This window comes from Ipomoea triloba, chromosome 9, assembly GCF_003576645.1.
Source record: "Ipomoea triloba cultivar NCNSP0323 chromosome 9, ASM357664v1".
Taxonomy (NCBI): Eukaryota; Viridiplantae; Streptophyta; class Magnoliopsida; order Solanales; family Convolvulaceae; genus Ipomoea; species Ipomoea triloba.
In genome coordinates, this window is record NC_044924.1 from 18157551 (window position 1) to 18180016 (window position 22466).

The following is a 22466-nucleotide window of genomic DNA, read 5'->3' on the forward strand; positions in this document are numbered from 1 at the left end:
TGTTTTTCGAAAACAAAGAATAAAACTATTTTCCAAAACCATGATTTTACACGGTGGAGTAGGGATTACTTAGCACTATGTGCTAATTCTGTTTTCCAAATGAATTTCAGGTATGGAATAGATCTTGATATCCGAGAGCGATAGAAGAGAAAATGGATCTACTCTTGATGATAGAAATCACTATGGTTTTTGAGTTGTATATTACTGGGATGTAAGGCAGTAATAGTATGTATTAATAAGGATAGTAGATGTAAAGACTACCTTAGCATCTAAGTTGTAACAAACTTAGGTGTGGAGTAGCACTTCTGGATTTTATGCGCTTCCGTTTTGGGAAATTAGTAATTATGATTAATTATGCCTTTTTGTATGATGGAAAATCTGGGGGTGTTACAGGTACACCCCCACGGAACACCACTCACCGCCTTCCTACTGCGCACGCCTATCCAGATATCCCACACAGAACACCCTAGCGGTAAGGCTTAGACCGCTGCCCTCTTCCGCACGATTACGCGGAGTACTCCCGCGGAGTGACCTGCTCCGCTCTCTTCGTCCGCACCGCTGCATTCACCCGGATCAAAAGAAATCAAGATTGAATCTTGCAACTTAGGACTAATGATGTAGCGTTGTTGGATGGTCTGGTTACTTTGTTGCTTACCCCCTTGGTGCGAGTTCGAGCCCTAATGTGAACATTGGTCCTTTTTACTTTTATCTCCTTTCTTTTTTTTTGAACTTGACTTCACGAGCTCCTTGGTTTCGTAACACGAGACCGAATTCTCGGACTTATCACTTAAACGCTACTTAAACTTCTAAGCTGAGCGCAAGGTCACTTAAAGGTTCAACTAACTATATAATTATATGCACCCTAGAAATATCCCTAAAAAGCACCTACATGCCATGTAATTAGAGATTAAGCTCAAGGGTTACCTTCATTAAGACCGCTAGCCTTCGCCTGGGTTCGGCCCATCACAAAGATCTTATTTTGCTGCGGCCTAGCCTGCAGCCCATGACCTCTACTCGGCTTGCTTCCACCATTGCCCTCGGTTTCCTTGGAAGGTCGAGTCGCTATCTGCGCTCCCGGGGTTGCACCAGGTCTAGAATGGGACGATCTTCCTTTCCTGGATGTGCACTCAAAAGCTCTATGTCCCCTCAGCCCGCAGCTGAAGCACTCCACCAGATATCCCTCGCAATCTCTCCCGGGATGGTCCCTCCCACATCTCCTGTAGTGGAAGTGCCGCTCATTATCCCCGCCAATTCTGGGTCCCTACCCCAACCCAGGGCGAGCTACGCCTCCACTACTAGCACCTTCCTTTTGGAAACCTCCTCCCGAACTGGAGCCACCCGGCCTAGGCTTCTTAGAGTCCGAGGCACCACCCTCTCCGGGTCTCTTAGCACGGTCCTGCACTCCCTTCCTCATAGCCAACACCCGGTAGTGGTCCGCCGCAATGCTGTAAGCCTCACTTAGCGTACGGAACTTGAATACAACTAAGGCCATGCGGGTATCCCAATTCAGCCCGGCCACGAACCTCTCAATCCTGTTATCCTCTGTCGGGACCAACACAGGGGCAAAACGAGCCAACTCCAGGAAACGCTTGTGATACTCCTGCACCGAACGAGGACCTTGCTTGAGGTGTAGGAACTCCTCTTGCATAGCTGCCTTCACATGCGCGGGGTAGAAGCGAGCGCGCATCTTGTCCTTGAAGGTCTCCCAACCGAAGTCTGGTTCCTGCCTCATCACCGGGCCTTCCTGGACCCACCAGAGATCGGCCTCCTGCTGCAAGTAAAAGCTAGCCATCTCGGCACGCCGGCCCTGTGGACATTCCACCACTTCTAGAATCTTGTCAAAGGCGCGTATCCACTCCTCGAGGATCACGGGATCCTCCTGGCCAGCGAAGAAGGGTGGGTGCTGCCTTGCCACCCTTCTCACGAGGTCCGGCTGCCCGCGCTGGTTGTTCTGAACCATCGCGTTTCCTAAGAGCTGCGAGATCTATGTCAGCTGCTGTAGATTCTGCATCAGCTGCTCACCATACAGCACGTCCGGGACATCCTCACGTCTCCTGGGTGGCACCATGATCGCCAACGAAGGGTATGCGCGTTACGAAGAAAGCGTCGTACCACAATCGGCCTTCCCAATCACACAAGAAGGAATGAGAACAAGCTCACAACAAACAAACAAGCAAAGCAAGCATCAACAAGATATAAGCAATTAAACCGAGTCCTCACTGCGAGTCCTAGATTTCACACATCCTAGGATTCTCAAACACCTGAATTCCTACTTATCAAGTCCTAGAGTCTCAAAAATTCAAACCCTAGGATCTCTACTTAGACCTCAACACAGGCTCTGATACCAACTGTGACACCCCAACTTTTCACAAGCTGAGATAGCTAAAACTTTAAACATAAAGGCTGCATATCTCAACAACTACTCATACTATAGCGGAAGTGATTTAAAACTTATAGGGCGTCATGCCACATATAGGTAAAACACAGCCTAGTTGCACAGGCTATCCAAAACTGAACAAAACATAAATCATCAAAACATCATAGCAACAAACTAGTCAAAGTACATAATCCGAAACATAGTCAAAGTACATAATCCTAAGCAAAACATCATAACGATATAGCTCTACCGCGCTCACGGCTTAGACTACTCCATACCTAGAAAACATTTAGAAAACCATTAGCAAAAGAATACTAAGCAACCACCACTCACACTCGTGAGAACATACATAATATAATAAGCTTGTAAATAGGTCTACACACCCGTATAGAATATACACACCAACAAACTGTTCTTTAATTAAAACGGAGACTCAACAACAACACGCTGAATAAGCCATAAACCAAGGACTCTCCAAGTAAAACCAATATCCAATATGAATGTACAAGGCAACAAGTCTATAACGGAATACCAACTGAATCATAACCTCGACAGATTACTCACAAAGAAACCACCAAACCGCAATATATCAAGGAATAACTGTTAACAACTGAGATACAACTCAACTAAAGAACCATAAGGAACCAAACAAACATCATACCATAGATAAGCACCAAACCTTACCCTCCAACCAAAATACTATCCCTCATGCCAACAACTAAACCCAAGTTAGTACACAAAGGCAAAAAGCCCAATCACAGAGGCAAATGATGCCCATAACCACAAAGGCGAAAGCCCAATCACAGAGGGAAATGATGCCCATAACCACAGAGGCAAAAACCCAATCACAGATGCAAATAATGCCCATAACCACAGAGGCGAAAGCCCAATCACATAGGCAAATGATGCCCATAACCACAGAGGCAAAAGCCCAATCACAGAGGCAAATGATGCCCATAACCACAGAGGCGAAAGCCCAAACCATAGAGGCAAAGGTTGCCCACAGTTAGCTCACCCTCAACAATTCAAAAGGTACCCAGAGATTCCCAACCCCACATCCAACCTCAGACTCAACCCCAAGAATTACCAACAACAGTGTTCATCTCAGGTTATGAACACAACATACACTCAGAGAATATAACTAAGGATTCAACCAACCAATAGCCCAAGAGAATGAATCAAAAGACATGAATAACAACTCCAGAACCAAGGTGAAATACTCAAAAAAATATCTAAACAAGTTCCAGAATCCAATGTTGCAAAAATCGTGCCTAGGCGCTAGGCGGCTGGAGGCCGCGTCGAGGAAGGCCGGATTCGGCCTCCTCTGCGGCCGGCCGCCCTGTCTCACCCCCCCCCCCCTTCTTAAGAAGTAAGGTTTGCCATGGTCGCCGGACGAAGCTACACACTACGGAGAACCATATTAGATGCAGAACCATTTTGGGATTTTATGACACAAGTGGATATAGTTTTAGCTTGTTGCATAATTCATAACCATATTATGGGAATCGATCCTAATGATGAAATTAATCAAGCATTAGTTGATGATGATGGTAGCTTGTTGACATTATCTCATACTCAAAGTGAAGAAAGACACAAGACTAGACAGTGGAATGCAAAGAGGGATGAAATTGCAGAACAAATGTGGAATGACTTTAGTATCTAGTTTATTGTTAAACATTTCTTATTGCTACTTTGTTGGATGTTATTAGTTGTTAAACTTGGATTAGTTTATGTTTGGTACTTGTTTTATTGTTAAACATTTCTTAGTGCTGCTTTGTTGAATGTTATTAATTGTTAAACTTGGATTACTTTATAGTTGATATTTGTTTTATTGTTAAATATGATATATACTTTAATTCCAAAATTATTTGTATTTATTATAGCATCATGAATAAAGGCAAGGGAATTGGCACTTCTAAGCAATTTAGGTGGACAAAGCCAATGGAGGGTGTATTTCTACAGATATTAGCTGAAGAGGCTAACAATCCCAACAATCCAACTAACAATTTTAGATCTTCCTCATTCAACCGTGTTGCTTCTACTATTTCTGAACAATTCAATGTTGCATGTGAATCCAAACATGTAGAGAATCATTTGAAAACAGTGAAGAACACGTGGATGATGATTTGCAAACTGAAAATTTTGAGTGGAGTTGGTTGGGAGGATTCGTTGAAAATGATTACATGCGATTCAGCAACTTATATGGAGCTTATCTCGGTAATTTGGTATTAACATAATTCTAATGTTAAAATTTTTTACTATTGCATACTTTTTAATGTATTTTTGCTTTTTATTGATAGGCAACTCCCAAGTATGAAACTATATTGAACAGAAAATTTGAGTATTATGATGAAATGTCTATTGTTGTTGGGAGAGATTGTGCCGTAGGAAGGTTTGCAAAATCTTTTGCAGATATTGAGCTAGAAAGTACCAATGAAGTGGATGACATAACTCCTGAAAACTTGCATGACCAAAATGATGAAGAAACTAGGGGGAAAATATCTGTATCAACTGCTACTTCGTCTCAAAAATCAGGGCGTAAGAGAAAGTCACTTGACTTGAAAGTTGATGAAATGGCAAAGCAACTTGGTAACATTGCATCAGCCATTAAATCATTGAGCACCAGTGGCATTGATGAAAGTGAATTGTATCAACAAGTGATGACAATAGGCGCCGACTTTCACGAGGATGACTTGTGCAAAGCATTTGAATTTCTAATGACAAACGAAGTTCAAGCTAGAATTTTCAAGGTGAAGAGTTCAAGCTTGAAGAGAAAGTGGATTGAGAGCTTTATTTCATCTTTGAGTTAGATATTGGTTATGTTGGATTTTATGACTTTCTCTTGGATTGTAAGACGTTAATGTTGGATTGCTAGATTGTTATTTTGATATCTTATTTTGGATTGTAAGACTTTAATGTTGGATTGCTAGATTGTTATTTTGATATCTTTTTTTGGATTGTAAAATTTGGATGGGATGATCAACTAGTTATATAGGAATTGTTATTTTGATATCTTATTTTGGATTGTAAGATGTTGGATGCAATGATCAACTCTATTTTGCTTTGTTATTTTTAATTGTAATACTTTGTTAGTTATTTTGATATTTTATTAGTCATTTGTTAATTATAAATGTTGTTATATTTAAACAAATATACTAAAACACGTAATTATAGAATTCTGTTCATTTTCCTCCTCATTTTCTGGAAAATGAACCAAACACTTCCTCCTCNGGAAGGCCGGATTCGGCCTCCTCTGCGGCCGGCCGCCCTGTCTCCCCCCCCCCCCCCTTCTTAAGAAGTAAGGTTTGCCATGGTCGCCGGACGAAGCTACACACTACGGAGAACCATATTAGATGCAGAACCATTTTGGGATTTTATGACACAAGTGGATATAGTTTTAGCTTGTTGCATAATTCATAACCATATTATGGGAATCGATCCTAATGATGAAATTAATCAAGCATTAGTTGATGATGATGGTAGCTTGTTGACATTATCTCATACTCAAAGTGAAGAAAGACACAAGACTAGACAGTGGAATGCAAAGAGGGATGAAATTGCAGAACAAATGTGGAATGACTTTAGTATCTAGTTTATTGTTAAACATTTCTTATTGCTACTTTGTTGGATGTTATTAGTTGTTAAACTTGGATTAGTTTATGTTTGGTACTTGTTTTATTGTTAAACATTTCTTAGTGCTGCTTTGTTGAATGTTATTAATTGTTAAACTTGGATTACTTTATAGTTGATATTTGTTTTATTGTTAAATATGATATATACTTTAATTCCAAAATTATTTGTATTTATTATAGCATCATGAATAAAGGCAAGGGAATTGGCACTTCTAAGCAATTTAGGTGGACAAAGCCAATGGAGGGTGTATTTCTACAGATATTAGCTGAAGAGGCTAACAATCCCAACAATCCAACTAACAATTTTAGATCTTCCTCATTCAACCGTGTTGCTTCTACTATTTCTGAACAATTCAATGTTGCATGTGAATCCAAACATGTAGAGAATCATTTGAAAACAGTGAAGAACACGTGGATGATGATTTGCAAACTGAAAATTTTGAGTGGAGTTGGTTGGGAGGATTCGTTGAAAATGATTACATGCGATTCAGCAACTTATATGGAGCTTATCTCGGTAATTTGGTATTAACATAATTCTAATGTTAAAATTTTTTACTATTGCATACTTTTTAATGTATTTTTGCTTTTTATTGATAGGCAACTCCCAAGTATGAAACTATATTGAACAGAAAATTTGAGTATTATGATGAAATGTCTATTGTTGTTGGGAGAGATTGTGCCGTAGGAAGGTTTGCAAAATCTTTTGCAGATATTGAGCTAGAAAGTACCAATGAAGTGGATGACATAACTCCTGAAAACTTGCATGACCAAAATGATGAAGAAACTAGGGGGAAAATATCTGTATCAACTGCTACTTCGTCTCAAAAATCAGGGCGTAAGAGAAAGTCACTTGACTTGAAAGTTGATGAAATGGCAAAGCAACTTGGTAACATTGCATCAGCCATTAAATCATTGAGCACCAGTGGCATTGATGAAAGTGAATTGTATCAACAAGTGATGACAATAGGCGCCGACTTTCACGAGGATGACTTGTGCAAAGCATTTGAATTTCTAATGACAAACGAAGTTCAAGCTAGAATTTTCAAGGTGAAGAGTTCAAGCTTGAAGAGAAAGTGGATTGAGAGCTTTATTTCATCTTTGAGTTAGATATTGGTTATGTTGGATTTTATGACTTTCTCTTGGATTGTAAGACGTTAATGTTGGATTGCTAGATTGTTATTTTGATATCTTATTTTGGATTGTAAGACTTTAATGTTGGATTGCTAGATTGTTATTTTGATATCTTTTTTTGGATTGTAAAATTTGGATGGGATGATCAACTAGTTATATAGGAATTGTTATTTTGATATCTTATTTTGGATTGTAAGATGTTGGATGCAATGATCAACTCTATTTTGCTTTGTTATTTTTAATTGTAATACTTTGTTAGTTATTTTGATATTTTATTAGTCATTTGTTAATTATAAATGTTGTTATATTTAAACAAATATACTAAAACACGTAATTATAGAATTCTGTTCATTTTCCTCCTCATTTTCTGGAAAATGAACCAAACACTTCCTCCTCATTTTCTGGAAAATGAACCAAACACACAATATACAGTTTTCTGCTCTGCAGCCAAACACAAGAAAGGAAAATGATTTCTAGAAAATGATTTCTGTCATTTTCCAGAAATCATTTTCCTGCTTTCCAAACACACCCTAAATTTGAATTCCAATTCCTTCAAATATTTTCCAGCGAACCAAACGGACTGTTATAGAATTCATAAACTCCGGAATTCGAAGCATATCTAGAACATCGTCGACCAGAAATTGCTAAAGAATCCAATGGCCAAAAATGGTCTAACTCCAACAAGGCATAATACGATCTTCTACAAGCTTCATCACCATGCCATATCTCGCCACATTTTAAGCATTAATCCGACGGTTATCGTGTCTCCAAGAACTAATAAACGAACCACTCATTAATCAAACGCGTCTGCGGGTGAAATTCCAAGAAGATTCCTCCCTTTCTCTCTCTACTCAGTACTCGGTCAGGTACGGCTTCGTGCGTTTTTAATATATATATATACATCTCTGCGTATAGCTTACGGGTTGACCGATGTTTTAGTTGATCTGCTTAAAATCCGTGGCGTTCAATCTCTGAATCGGCTTCAGATTCAAAGCTCTATCAATCTGTAAGTATCTTTATTTGATTATCGTTTGTTTTATTGGATAGTTGATGTTTGAATTTGCTCATCTTTTTTTTTTTTGTTGATTTTCGTCAAATTTGTTATTCTCTTTTCCTCTTTTCTGAATATTAAGAAAACCAGTAATAATAATAATCTGATGCGTTGTAGTTGTTGAAATCTCAGAGTTACAAGTTTCATGTGGTAGCGATCTTGAAATTTGATGAGAAATGTTAGATCTTGAGTTTGATGGTCATAATTGGCTTCTAATTGCAATATATTCTGGGCATTTAAGAGAATTTCCAACTAATTTGATATGTGAGAGAATGAATTACTTGGGATTTTGGGAACTTGTAGTTGATAATGAGCTGATATTGAATGAGTATCTCTATAGGTTCAAAGTTTCAAATTTGCTGATATATATGCATTGTTTTTTGTAACACAGTTTAGCTTTCTGGATTATAAGATGCAACTTTTACGGAAAAAATAGGGCTGCAAGTAGATATAGCTGTATGCTAGAGTTTGATATTTAGAACTTATGCTGATGTTTGATTTTAAGCTGCTGCAGAAACTTGTGTGGGGTGAATATTTGTGTTCTTCAATTGTTGGTTCCCATGCCTAAGCCTATACTCCATATTACTTAAGAGTTTTTCTGGTCTCTTATGTTTTATTTTTTTTTTTTTTTTAAATTTCTATGTAGTTTCTGTATATTAAAAATGAATTCTCCAAGAAACCCCTTCCGGAAGATATTTCCTAAGGGCTCACACCTGTCTTCAAGGCTTCTTTCTCTATTGAATACTTTTGAGGAGTCGGTGGCAGAGAAACTCAAGAGTCTGAGGCCTTTGGATGGGGAAGATGTGCTCAGCTTATCGTGGATGCAGCGTGCCATTGCTGCACTTTCCGTTATTCATTCCAACATCAAAGCGCTTCTTACTGCACTTGAACTTCCCGTAAGTGATTGGGATGAGAAGTGGATTGATGTGTACTTAGACAACAGTGTGAGGTTGCTAGATGTTTGTACCGCTCTCAGCTCTGAGATCTCGAGGCTCAACCAGGGAAATCTTTTTATTCGCTGCACGTTGCACAACGTGGATGGTGGAGCAAAGAAGTTCGTTGGAGCACGCTCATCGTTGGATGGATGGAAGCAGCATCTTAATGGAAACAACCTAAGACTGGAGAAGTGCTTTGGGGTTCTGGATAGTCTCACCGAAAGTTTGAACTTACCTAAGATAAAGAACTCTGCAAAAGGGAAAGTGTTGATGCGGGCTTTGTATGGAGTTCGGGCAGTAACTGTTTCCCTCTGCAGTATATTTGTTGTTGCTTTCTCAGGTTCTGTGAAAAAGCTGAAGGATTTAGAGATTCCCGAGGATTGCATCTGGGCAAAAGCTTTTCTTGATCTTCAGGCTTTTATCAACAAGGAGATCAGGGACAAATATTCCTGTGGAGGGTTCAAAACCCTGAAGGAGCTAGAAGGCGTCGATATAAGTGTGGAGAAGTTGTACCCCATGGTTAAGGATGGGGTAGTCCCTACTGAACTTGGAGCGCTACAAGATGCAAGATCAGATTTGTCGAAGAAGGCAGATCAACTTTCAGAAGGACTCGATCTGTTATCGAAGGAGGTCGATGCATTCTTCCAAATTCTCCTATCAGGACGCAACGCTTTGCTTTCTAACCTTAGAATTGGTAGTAAAATCACTAACCAAATGCCGGCCAGTAGCAATTTGAAGGGACAAATTGTGAGGTGAAAACTAGTTTTGTAGGTGTCAGGTTTTCTGTTGTTCACTCCAGTTTGATAGTAAGAATATGAAAAATTTTACAATGCTGAAAATCCACCGCCACCTATTATTATAATTATGAAGGGGCTTTTTATTTATAATGGTAAGTAGCGATATTTTTTAGTATTGTAGAATTTTTCTAAAGATATACTACCTAGTATCTAAGTAAATATAGTACCTGGTACTGAATATTACTATTGTATATTTAAACAGTTGTGATGAGTTGTAATTTGCTGGTTGGTTGGCAGATGCAAGTGTCATATTTACATATGTATGAATTGGTAAAACTGTTTTTACCATAGCTATGATGCCCATAGAAGCAAAAGGTTTTGATCGTCATGGCTAATGACTTAATGCCCTAAGCCAAGCATACATGGTGCACTCTTTTGTCAAATTCAGGCAACGATTTCAAGCGTGAATTTAATATATTCAATTTTCATCATGCCTACCAAAGTTGCTTAGTCAATTATACCAAAGTAAACATCGGCCACCTAACTTAGATATATGGAAATTTGATTTCTATATTATATTATTAACTTATCTCTTATGGAGTAATTTAGAGGTGTACAAACAAATCTGAAAATTTATGAATTGTTATAAATAATATTTGTGGCCATTATTGTTAACATTGTAACGGTTGTAACCTATAACGGTCATTATTTATGTATTCCTATGATGTAATGGCTACGACTAGTGAATGAGAATGCTCTCCTTCTTGTCTCTATTCTTTCTCTGTTAGTTTAGCTTGTTCATAAGAGTTAATTCCAGCAATGGTCCTCCGACTATGTTGATTTTCCAAAATTAGTCCCCGACTTTTAATTTGGACAATTTAGGTCTCTTAACTTTCAAATTATTTCAATGTTGGTCTTTTCGTCAAATTTTGGTTAAATTGAGATCAAATGAAGGGGTAAAATTGTTCGTTCACCTATATAATGTATTATTATTCGTATTTCTTATGTCCTATACGCTATATATATGAATATAATCTCAGTCGAAGAGACTTGTATTCATACATACAACGTATAGGACATTAGAAATACGAGTAATAATACACTAAACAGGTGACCGAACAATTTTACCCATTCATTTGACCTCAACTTAACCATCATTTGACGAAAGGACCAACATTGGAAAGAATTTGAAAGTCAAGGGACCTAAATTATCCAAATTAAAAGTCGGAGACTAATTTTAGAAAATCAACATTGTCGGAGGACCATTGTTGGAATTAACTCTTGTTCATAACTTTGCAACTTACCACTAGTGAATGAGAATGCTCTCCTTCTTCTTGTCTCTATTCTTTCTCTGTTATTTTAGCTTGTTCATAACTTTGCAACTCACCAATCACGGTTAGGAGCTAAAGGCCAATGGAAATAACCTGCTACAACACGTTATCAGCACGCTCAGTACTTCTCCGGGCTCAGTACAGTACTTCTCCGGTGAATGGTAATTTTCTTTTGTTATTCAATAATACGTATATGTATTTTTCTGCATATTATCTACAATATCTGTTCAGAGCCTTTATGCAATATTATACATGCTATTCAAATCTCTATACATGTATTTTGATACCTCTATGAACATTGTATCATATTATATATAGAATTTTTTTTTTCCAGAACAGCAAACAAAAACGAAATTTTGTTTGATCAAAATCTCCCTTTTCTCCATCAATTTTTTTTTGCTCAGAGAACATATAAACTCCTAACAATTGTCTTTTTTTTTTTCCAAAAAGAAAAATTGTCATCAAGATTTTTCGTTTTATACCCAAAATGCAGATTCCATACAATCTTTTGGTCAAAAATTGCGAAGACAATTCAACCAGAACAAGGGAAATTTTTTTCGAAAATACCTTTTCCCTTCTTCTTTGCACTGCCACCGGAACTCTTTATTAATTCCATAGCTGGTGGCCATTTTTTTCGGTGGAGATCCCGTCAGGGGGAGATCGGCTCGCCGGCCCTGCGACCCAGTGCGGTAGATAGGCCGACGGTTTTTTTCTCTCCATTTGATTGCCTCTGCTTTCTCTCTCTCGATGGTTTGTGCGTTGGGGCAGTGATGGCGATGATAATCTGTAGCTTCGAGCAGCGTCGATGGCGGTAATTGGCGTCTCTGTTTTGCAATGGAGATGGCATCCTGGCGGCGGTGACAGCCGTGCGCGGCAGCAGGGGATCGTCACGCCGATGGCTTCGTCTGCGCCGTCGAATGGATTATCGTTAAAAATTGAAACGAAAATCACCCCATCCTTTTTTTGAACCGATCTGCCACCATTTTTTTCGTCTTCGATTTGTGTTCTGGCGATGGGAGCGCCGCTCGGCTTCGACGGCGGCGGCTAGGGCGATCGGCAATGGTGGTTTCCCAGCTTCGACGGCGGCGCTGCTCGGGCCTCGCGAATCGGCCGGTGAGGCTCAGCGGTTCGACGGCTGACCTATGCGATCGACGTTCTTGCCTCGGTGAAGACGCGGTGCTCCGGTAGAAGGACCGTGACGTGGAACTCTGACAAATTGCGCTCCAGCAGAGTGCGACTGTGGCTCGCGATCGATCCTCGTTAGTGATGCCGACGACGAAGTCCGGCGCGGCAGTGGGAGACCTTCGACTGTGACGGCGAGAGCGGTGATGGAGGCTTCAGCCGTGAACGGCGACCGGCGACTGGCGATGCGGCTCCGGCCCTAATGGCTTCTCTGCCTCCGCGCATCTCTCCCTCTCTCACACGTTTTGGCTATTACAGATTAGTTTGACGGCAACTAGGGTTTTGTCTGCCTTCGCCACTGACTGCTAAGTTTTTTTTCAGACATTTGGCATCTGATAATATGTTTTCTCGGGCCGAGTTTGGCCCATTTCAGCCAAGACCAAGATTACCCAATCGTTATACCATGCACCACGGTGTACATAGTAATGTGCATCACGAACGTAAAACGACGTCGTTTCAATGTTAGTGGACGCGGACGCGAATAACTCCAGGGAATTCATTATCTATAATACACATAATTATTATCTAGAATACACAGAACGTTTGTCTAGAATACACAAAATGTTTGCACAGAATATACAGAATATTGACACAAAATACACAGAATTCATCCTCCTAACATTCGAATGCACAAACACATCACAACATGTGTTAATAACATGAATACACAGAATATTGACACAAAATACACAAAATTCGTCCTCCTAAACATTCGAATGCACGAACACATCACAGCATGTGTTACTAACATGAATACACAAAACGGTTGCCTAGAATACACAGAACGGTTGCCTAGAATACACAGAATATTAACATAAATACAGACACCGGCCGAACCGGAAAACGTAATTTCCAAAAAAACGGACGGTTAATTTACAATGCTCAAAACGACGTCGTTTACGTACGTGGTGCACATTGCTATGTGCACTGTGGTGCATGGTATAATTTGCAAAGATTACCATATGCTGAAATATACTTGATGAGATGTTGGGCTATTTTATTTAAGAAAATACATCAATTATGGGTCTATTTGATATATTATTTAATTGGACCACCTCATCTTAAATTGGACCATCTTTATTTCAATGAGCTATTATTTTGTGTCATATATTAATTCACATGTATACATTGATTTCGGCCAGGAATTTTTTTTGAGAATTATATTATTTTCAAAATACCATTCAAATTATTATTTGAATTTATTATTTATGCTCCGAAATTAAATTGCTAGTTTGTGCAATTTATTTGGCTGACATGATTTTATGAGTTCATATGTATATTCTGTCACATTTGCATAATATATAGTTTCTTTATGCAAATAATAAGTGGACTCTCGTTTTTAGCCAGCCATAGTATATATATATTTTTTTGAAAGATCTAGATCTTGGTTGTTATCTCCAAAATATGAATCTACCAATCTTATTTTGGACAGGATCACGTTTTTAACGTAGGCCCTTGAAATTGATTTGATCTCAATCCCATATCCTGTCGATAGCGCTATAAAAATCCCTGAAGGATTGCTTTTGACTACAAATATCATTGGTCTTTTCTAAGTCACAATTTGGCTGATTTAACTTTAGATTTCAAGGTTTTCAGTCAGTAACTGACTTAATCGTGTATAGCTGATGAAATAGATGGTAACCTGCTATCAGGTGAAATTGCATACATTTGGAGTGTTCAGTCGCCTAATTGCACTTTTTTTTGGGTTCAACGGCCTAATTGCACTTTTAGGTTACGTTTAGTGACCAATTTTAACATTATTCCAAAAATAAAATAGATAGGTTTATATTTGGATTGGATTCTTGCAATCCAATTAAGTTGGCGTGATTTTAAATTTGACAAAAAATTTTGGAAAACGAAAGTGGAAAGAGTAAAATTTATGTTATAGAGTTCAAACTCTTTAAAAAATTAAATTGAAGAAAGTAACAAAGTCTAATTGATCAAATTGTTTGCTTAGTATTTAGTAACTACAATGTTTCAAGTTCAATTTTCAATGGAAGCGACTTATTGGCCGTCGTTCATGGTTTGAGACTGTTGACGACTAAAGTCATATATAAGACTGAGTTAAAAGTTGAATTGTATTTATACTATTGCAAACTCGCGTTTCTTTCAGACAAATGTTAGTTAAAACTTAAAAGTCTTCTTAAACTTTATTTATTTATTTATTTATTTTACAAATGGGATACACTTTACGAATTAATTTCTTATTCACTCATTATTCATTTTGAATTATTATTTATCAAATTCATCATCTCAACGGGAGAATCCAAATCTAACTTTATCCAACCGAAATTGAGAGTGGACCCCACTCAAAATTATACTCAAAATAACCATTTAAAATGTCAATTTTAACTAACTTTTTCCAACTAAAAAATATTGCAACTACTACTCAAGAGTATGTCGTAGATAAACACTAGTAATATGTAATAGCCAAGGCCGTATCTGAGCATGTCTAACATGTGCTATCGCACAGGGCCCCCAATTTTTGGGGCCCCATATTTAAAAAAAAAAATTATATGTATATATAGTTTACAAAAATTTAAGCTAAATGTATGAAGATTGGATCAATTTGTGATAAGATGAAATTGAGCCCAATTGACAATTGCTTTAAAAACCCTACACTACCCTTGTTTAAAGAAGGGTAGCTAAAGTCACATTTCTTTGCTCCATTTTGTATTTAGGCCAGAGGTTTGAGTAATATGAAATATATGAATGAACTTTTAGTTTTTTGTTTAGTTCTGACAAGTTACAGATTTGAAGTCTTGTTGCATTTGTTTAGAAGCAGCCCTTAAGAGAGATGAACAGTGTGGTGATATTGATGGAAATGAATTGTATTTTGAGCTAAAATTACTTAGAGAGATTTTATCGAAAGAAAAGATAGGGGCAGTGAGTATATTGAATTAATTGAAACAGATAAGTTATTTTTCAAATGCTACTATTGCATACTGAATATTATTGACTATCTCGATTACTGTTGCCTCTGCAGAAAGGAGTTTTTCAAAGTTGAAATTGTTAAAATCTTACTTACGATCAAATATGTTGCAAGAGAGACTCGATGGATTAACTTTAATCTCCATTGAAAATGAGCTTTTGGAAGTAGTTGATATCAAAAGTTTGATTGATGATTTTGCGTCTAAATGTGCACGACGCATATCACTTTTTAAATAAAATTTTATATATATTTTTTATACAATATTTATATTTTGATACAAATTTTTGACAAATATTATTTATATATAAAAATTATTCGAAAAAAATGGGCCCAAATTAAGATATGGCACAGGGCCCAAATTTTTATTGGAATGACCTGGTAATAGCCTCGCAAATCATATGAGAGGTATATATATGTGTTTACATACTAGAGTGACATGTAATTGCAAAGCTTTTTATTATAGGAATAATGGTCAAATAGGCCACTGAACTACACACGAAACTGCAATTAGGCCATTGAACTCAAAAACAATGCAATTGGGTCCCTGAACTACACAAATCCATGCAAATTAACCCAAAGTGACTTGTTTGACTTGATCTTCCGGTTACCAACTTTAAAAATAATATTTTAAAATAATTTTAAATAAAATACTTAATTAAAATTACATTTAAAATTAAAAAAAGGACTCAATTGACTTGTTCCTGTTTGTTGTTGTTGTTGTTTTTTTTTTTAATATAAATTTTAATTAATTAATTTATTTAAAATTATTTTAAAATATTATTTTTAAAGTTGGTAACCCGAAGATCAAGTCAACAAGTCACTTTGAATTAATTTGCATGAATTTGTGTAGTTCAGGGACACAATTGCATTGTTTTTGAGTTCGATGGCCTAATTGCAATTTCGTGTGTAGTTAGTTGGTCTATTTGAACCTTATTCCTTTATTATATTACTCCGTATATAGTTCAGAGGGCATCTTGGAATTGAAGTACATCTATCAGTAGTGGAGTCCATTATAACATTTCTGAAAGTCCATCTCCATGTTGTCAATTTCCAGATTTCCCGCAGGCAAATCGCACATTCCAGTCTTGACTGGGCCCTGACTATGCAACAACTCGCATGGCGGAGGAACCACCCCACTGACCACTCCTTGAATATCAGCACAATCCCACGCCGACTTCTTGCCGTTCTTCGCCATCCCAATGGTCACGTTAGACATGCAGATTCCGGTGAAGGGGTGGCCGGAGATTCCCTCCATCCTGCCCGCCATCATCACATTATCCGCCACCACATCCCGGAAGTTGATCCCCGTCACCGCCGGAATAGCTTTCGGGTCAAAATTGTTGTCGGGGTGGGAGCCGTAATCCCCACTGATCCGAAACACCCATTTCATGGCGTGCGCTCTCATTCCCTTGACGTATATACCCTTGACGTAGCCGCCGCGGCCGACGGCGGTCTTGATCCTCACGCCTGACTCCGTGTTGACGGCGGTGATGTCGGAGGCTCTGACGTCTTCAATCCCACCGGACATTTCACTTCCCAGTGCTATTGCGGCGCTGTAGGGGGAGATGCAGGTGAGGCGTCTGATGATCAACTGTCTGGTGGGCATGCCGTACTTTATACCGTATTCATCCCAACCGCTTTTAACTGCCACACAATCATCTCCCGACACTATGTAGTTGTCCTCGAGTCTTACGTTTGTGCAAGAATCTGAACAATAATAGCAAAATTGAAATTAAAAACAAAAGAGCTGGGGATATTTTGTTTAGCCCAAGTCGATAAAAGGTAAAGTCCATCACTTGGTGGCTATGAAAATTGTTGGGCCAAGGGTCAAGTCCAGCAATGGTTGGCGAAGAGGTTTGTTGGGTGAAGACCGATGAAGAGTCAAATCCAATCATTTGTAGCTAGAGAATTGTTGGGCGGAAGTCGATAAAGGGTCAAGTCCATCGTCCTACCTCTAAAAAATGTTGCGGTTTATAAGGAAATAAAGTTACGCTTGTGATCGAGTTATATCTTTTAGTCTAGTAGTAAACACTTGATCTAACAAGTGGTGTTAGAGTCATGTTATGAAGCGAATTTGAATTCATCAATAAGTGACAGGTGCTGGAGGGAGAACTGTTGGACTGAGACCGATAAAAGGCCAAGTCCATTAATTGATAGCTAGTCACTATAATTGGATCATTTAATTTAATTAATTTAATAAGAAGCTAGGAACAAACCTGGGTTGATTCCATCAGTATTTGGTGACTTGACTGGAGCTAAGATTGTGAGGCCTTGTATGATGATATTACTGCAGTATAAAAAAAACATAATATATACATAACTATTAATTACTGAAGGCCAATGCAGGGATCGGAAGAGTAATAAAAAAAAAATTACCTGCTGTACACAGGATGGACATTCCAAGTTGGTGAATTGACAAGGGTTAAATTGGAGATCTGAATTTGATCAGAATGCATGATCTCAATCAGGTAAGGCCTTGTGTATTTTAGCTTTTTACTGTGAAACTGCTGCCACCAAAGTGCACCTTGACCATCAATGGTGCCATTGTTACCTGAATATAAAGTATCAACATGCAAAAATTGAAGTACCATCCATTGTTATTCTACAACCAAACGGATCGAGACCAACCGGAGGCAACCCCAATCACGTTGGTCCGACTGTTGATTTGATAACCACAAGGTTATAAGTTCGACTCTCAACAGGAGCGGCTTATTGGTTTCATTGGTTTGAGCCGGTCAACTATGAGCAACCTAATCTGGTTTATCTCATTGTGGTCATTTGCCTACTAGGATAACAAGGCAGAGTTTACTCAGTGCACACCCTCGGGTAATGAATCCTAATAGTTTAATCCTCCGAAATAATAATATCAGTATTGACTTATTGGCCTCCTTAGTTTGAGTCGGCCCGTCAGCTATGAGTAACCTAAGCTGGTTTACCACTTTGTGGTTCTTCTTTGCATGCTAGAATCACAAGGCAGGGGTTTACATGAGTATGGAAACTTGCCTGTAATAACAACATCTACAAGGTTTGATCCAAAAATGAGACTGATGTATCTTCCACCAGAAGTGTCTCTTCCATGACCATAAGATGGCAAGGGCTGAACCACTGGCCAGGTGTTTATGTCCTGAGAAGCCAGGAGGACTGCATCTTTGTGAAGGAAGAGAGTGAAGTGACTTGTGAGATTGAAGCTTCCAGTCAACCATTTCCCAGCAGGAACAAAGAGCTCAGCTCCACCATGTGCAGCATACTGGCTCAGATGATTCACCGCTTCCCGAAATGCCCTTGTGTTTAGTGTCTTCCCATCCCCTACCCCTCCAAAATCTGTTATGGATGCACTGTGTGCCCTGCAGCTTATAGCTGAGTACTCCCTCCCATTATATTGGGACTCGTACCAATTTCTTCCATTCCTACCCTCAGCTACTCCTATCACTCCTACAACCACTGCCAGCAACCAAAGTGTCTTCAATTTCTGCAACACCAAGGGTACCATGAATCAGGATTATTATTATTAACTAGGGAGAATCAAATGTTCTCACTCCAATAGGAAAGATAAGATAAAATGCATATTTTGAGAATTCTCCCACTTATGGGCATTTTACTCAATTTGTTTATTGTTACGAGTAATGACATTTCAAGAACTAAATATGATATTTGTTGTGTGCATCTATGATTTCCACCGTCTACCGTCGTATACAGTAACTAATCCTGTATACAAAACCAATGATTAAACTCTTGACGTTTGGTTAAAGATGGATGAGTCCTTTCCACTCAACGACATTCCAGGTTCTCAATTGCATATACACTAATAGTTACACAAATACAACTTAATTGGCTAAATTTTTTACCAAATACTTATGTGGCGTGTTACCATAAACTAATTCAATGGGAGCCACCTTCTTGAATTAGCTTAATGGTATCTCATTATATGTTGCTAGAACTTTTAGTAAAATGGTTAGTGAATCTAGTAAAGTTTTAATTGTAGAGTGGGAAGAAATGAAGAAAGAAAGAAAAAAGAAAGAAAGAAAGAAAGATATTATCTACTTTAGACGATAGCACCGATGTCGTAAAGTATTATATAATATTTTAAATTTGTTTTAGATAAAAATTTGGACAGAAATAGCTAGAAATAAAAAGTAGAAGAAAGAATGGCATGTAATTGATCTTACTTGAGAGCTTAAGAATGGGATTGTATTCAAAGACTCCATTGAGTTGGTGGAACAAAATTTATTTGATGATGAAATGCAAAGTGAGTTGCATTATATTTATAGGGAAAGTTGGTGACCTAGCTAAGTGTTTTTTGAAACTCATTTGGTGTGTCGCATTAACTGTTACTAACTAACTAAAGACAATTAAGCACCATTGTCTGAATTCTGATACATATTTTCCTGTGTTAGATCAGAAGTATTATAAAGTGGCGTAAATTTAGGCGCAATAGTTTCGCTAGTCAAAAAAGAAGAGTGGGTTGACAAACATCAGTAATTAGTCGTCGGAATTGCTATCAAGTTTGTTAAAAGGGTTTATCTGCCTTGGTCGTTTCAGTTGGGGATTCTACCAACCCTTTTGGTGGGTCCTAAACAAAACAAATTAAGCCTGATTTGGCTCCATTTGAGAACTTTAAAAAAAAAAAATTGTTAGTAGAATTATTTTAGCTCATTTTAAAAAAAAATACATTTCGTTGAAATGTGTTTGTGAAACTTTGTTGGAAAAAATAGCATAAAATGGTATTTTAAGTGCTATTTCGTGGTACAAATATCAGTGGGGTTCATTTTTGATTTGAGTCGGATCAAAATAGATTCGGGTTCTTTGAAGTGAGACGAAAAAATAGATATATTGTATGTTGAAAACGGATAATGAGTGAATATGGAAAATTAATTATCAAAGTTAAATTTTTGAGTTGGAAAATAAAAGTGGAAAGGCTTGAAAGAAGTCATCGTTCACATTAGAATGGGAAGTGAGTTTGCACTAGTATAAATACAAATTCCTTTTTAAAGGAGTTTGAATTGTGAAGTATAGATGCTCTTTCTCATGCGCAATGGGGTGCAAATCAAATCCCAAAATGAGCATGAAAATGCCTACTTAGAGCCTCCTAAGGAATTTCCAAATTCCATAAGGAAGGCTACAACGCTCCTAGTATCGTTCTTGTTGGCCGAATTTATTGTTTGAGTGCTCAAACTTTAAATCAAGAATTCATTTTATCTTGAGAAAGGGAGGTAGTAAATAAGGCTTTAAGGAAAGCGTGAGTGGCACACGAATCAAATTTAAACCTATAACCCTTTCATTTTTGTGCTTATTTTCAAATTATTTTCGTAATATTCCAACAAGTTTAAAACCTTATTTATCCCGTATAAAAATGTCTTCCCCGTATTACCAATCAATAACAATGTGGACGAAAACAACAATGGTGAGAATAGCAACAATGTTACACATTTCAAAACTCCAGTGAACCTTGTTTCACAGACCGGTGGTGGCATCCAAGGGTATATCCTTACAAAGTAGATACCTATGTTGGTACCAAGTGACTCAGTTGAAAAACTAGAGAAATTCAACGGATTGAACTTCAAGACGTGGCAGCAAAAGATGTTTTTCTACCTCATTGCTCTCGGCTTGGCAGAGTTCTTGATCGAGAAGGTTCTTGAAGTGAAAAGACAAGAGTTGGAGCTTGGAAGCATTCAGACTTCCTTTGCCAAAACTACGTACTTAGTAACTTGAACGATACGTTGTACGATGTACATAACAAAGTATATCACAGCTAAAGCGGTCTGGGAATCTTGGGATCACTAGTATAGTGGAGGTTGCCACTATAGTTGAGGTTGTTCCTACGGCTATTGTTCCACACGTGGATAACTCTCCCCTTGAGCAGCACATACTATCTGAACAACCACTTCTCTCATATCAACATTACTTACCAAGTATGCAACAAAGTACTATCCATCCAAATGATATTGATAACCAGGATAACATATATGAATATTCCAAACACCGGTACTGAGGTTATTGTCAAAGAAGAAGCCGAGGTTGGAGGAGGCAATGAGCAAAGTTCAGAAGCTATTCCATAAAGAATATTTAATTTAACAGATTTGCAACTAGTTGATGCACCAATCTTGAAGGAATGAAGGCAGTCTCTTTTCAGTTCAGTAAGATCTCTCAAATGCCAAACTCCTAACAGACCGGAGAAAGATGAAGAAAATATGTTGTCTTCCTTCTTTGCAAAAGTGAGTGAAACTCAGGAAGTTATACGTCATAAAGTTGGAACTGGTTTGGAGAGGCAAGGAGACTTGGCTATTGAACATAGTAACACTAGAGACAATCTTAGTCACTTAGTAGAACATCAAAAACTGCTACAAACTAAGATAGAGAATGTTGAAAATCACATCAAGGGAGATCTTGACAAGACTCTGTTGGAGTTGGTTAAAATTTTGTAAGAAGAGAGATAAATCATTGAAAAGATAAATCGAGACCAGAGTACCCACTCTCTCAACCACTCCGGATCGCAATGACTCCACCGTGGTTCCAATGCACTTGATTTTCTGATTGCTAATGTCAAAAAGGGGGAAAATACTCTCAGTCAATTTGCTTTAGGAACTGGAGGAAGTCATGGTCTGGGAGGCAGTGGAGGCAGTGGTAGTCACAGTAGAAGTAGTGGAGGTTTTGCTAGTGGCAGTCAGGGACGGATCCAGAAATATCTTCTAGTGGGGGTGAAATATAAATAATAAAGAGATGATTAAAAAAAAAAAGAAACACTTTAGAAATATAATGATAAATATTGTTGGATATAAGCGAAAAATAAAACACATTAAAACTTTATAAAAATATTCTTAACAAAATATGAAACATAATTAATTTAATAAAATAATTCAAATAGAAAACACATTATAAATTACATATCTCATTATTAATATAAAAAAAATTATATAGCTATATTAAAAAGTCCATAAAAAGAATTGAACCCCTAACCTTTTTTTAACACAACCACACATTTACCAACTAATCAAGCTAACCTCTTACTTACATTTATCTATTATTAGTTATATATATATATATATGAGAATTGAACCCATAAGAGTATAGGTTTTGGTATCACAAAAAATGGGATAAATTGTTAGGAATATATGTATTAGATTTTGATGAGACAAAAATGTATTTAGGAAAAAAAATTTA

The 22466-nt window shown here is 37.8% G+C and overlaps 4 protein-coding genes across 5 annotated transcripts; 3 read left to right on the forward strand and 1 right to left on the reverse strand.

The window, feature by feature from the left end:
• Positions 1–4264: 4264 nt before the first annotated feature.
• Positions 4265–5187, forward strand: LOC116029660. Its single transcript, XM_031271707.1, has 2 exons — positions 4265–4594; positions 4678–5187. The coding sequence occupies exons 1-2, from the start codon at positions 4265–4267 to the stop codon at positions 5185–5187; spliced, it is 840 nt and encodes a 279-aa protein (XP_031127567.1).
• A 1006-nt stretch (positions 5188–6193) lies between these two features.
• On the forward strand, positions 6194–7116 carry LOC116029661. The gene is made up of 2 exons (XM_031271708.1): positions 6194–6523; positions 6607–7116. The coding sequence occupies exons 1-2, from the start codon at positions 6194–6196 to the stop codon at positions 7114–7116; spliced, it is 840 nt and encodes a 279-aa protein (XP_031127568.1).
• Positions 7117–7871: 755 nt separating this feature from the next.
• On the forward strand, positions 7872–10266 carry LOC116030224 (protein BPS1, chloroplastic-like). 2 transcript variants are annotated; one of them, XM_031272400.1, is made up of 3 exons: positions 7872–8006; positions 8080–8146; positions 8838–10266. In XM_031272400.1, the coding sequence occupies exon 3, from the start codon at positions 8854–8856 to the stop codon at positions 9880–9882; it is 1029 nt and encodes a 342-aa protein (XP_031128260.1). In that variant the 5' UTR covers positions 7872–8006; positions 8080–8146; positions 8838–8853; the 3' UTR covers positions 9883–10266. The 2 variants fall into 2 exon arrangements, with proteins under 2 accessions (XP_031128260.1, XP_031128259.1); XM_031272399.1 differs by lacking the exon at positions 7872–8006 and having other exon boundaries at positions 8013–8146.
• A 5960-nt stretch (positions 10267–16226) lies between these two features.
• On the reverse strand, positions 16227–19515 carry LOC116028809 (probable polygalacturonase). The gene is made up of 5 exons (XM_031270633.1): positions 19475–19515; positions 18312–18777; positions 17685–17859; positions 17525–17595; positions 16227–17015 (listed from the first exon to the last, which is right to left on the reverse strand). The coding sequence occupies exons 1-5, from the start codon at positions 19511–19513 to the stop codon at positions 16303–16305; spliced, it is 1464 nt and encodes a 487-aa protein (XP_031126493.1). The 5' UTR covers positions 19514–19515; the 3' UTR covers positions 16227–16302.
• Positions 19516–22466: the final 2951 nt, after the last annotated feature.

Bases quoted from the DNA above. Each gene is read 5' to 3' on its own strand.
- LOC116029660 (XM_031271707.1), top strand. From the start codon at position 4,265: ATGAATAAAGGCAAGGGAATTGGCACTTCTAAGCAATTTAGGTGGACA. The intron at 4,595-4,677 runs GTAATTTGGTAT...TTTTATTGATAG, and splicing joins CTTATATGGAGCTTATCTCG to GCAACTCCCAAGTATGAAAC.
- LOC116029661 (XM_031271708.1), top strand. From the start codon at position 6,194: ATGAATAAAGGCAAGGGAATTGGCACTTCTAAGCAATTTAGGTGGACA. The intron at 6,524-6,606 runs GTAATTTGGTAT...TTTTATTGATAG, and splicing joins CTTATATGGAGCTTATCTCG to GCAACTCCCAAGTATGAAAC.
- LOC116030224 (XM_031272400.1), top strand. From the start codon at position 8,854: ATGAATTCTCCAAGAAACCCCTTCCGGAAGATATTTCCTAAGGGCTCA.
- LOC116028809 (XM_031270633.1), bottom strand. From the start codon at position 19,513: ATGGAGTCTTTGAATACAATCCCATTCTTAAGCTCTCAA. The intron at 18,778-19,474 runs GTAAGATCAATT...TTGGTGTTGCAG, and splicing joins TCCCATTCTTAAGCTCTCAA to AAATTGAAGACACTTTGGTT. The intron at 17,860-18,311 runs GCAAGTTTCCAT...CTTTATATTCAG, and splicing joins TGTAGATGTTGTTATTACAG to GTAACAATGGCACCATTGAT.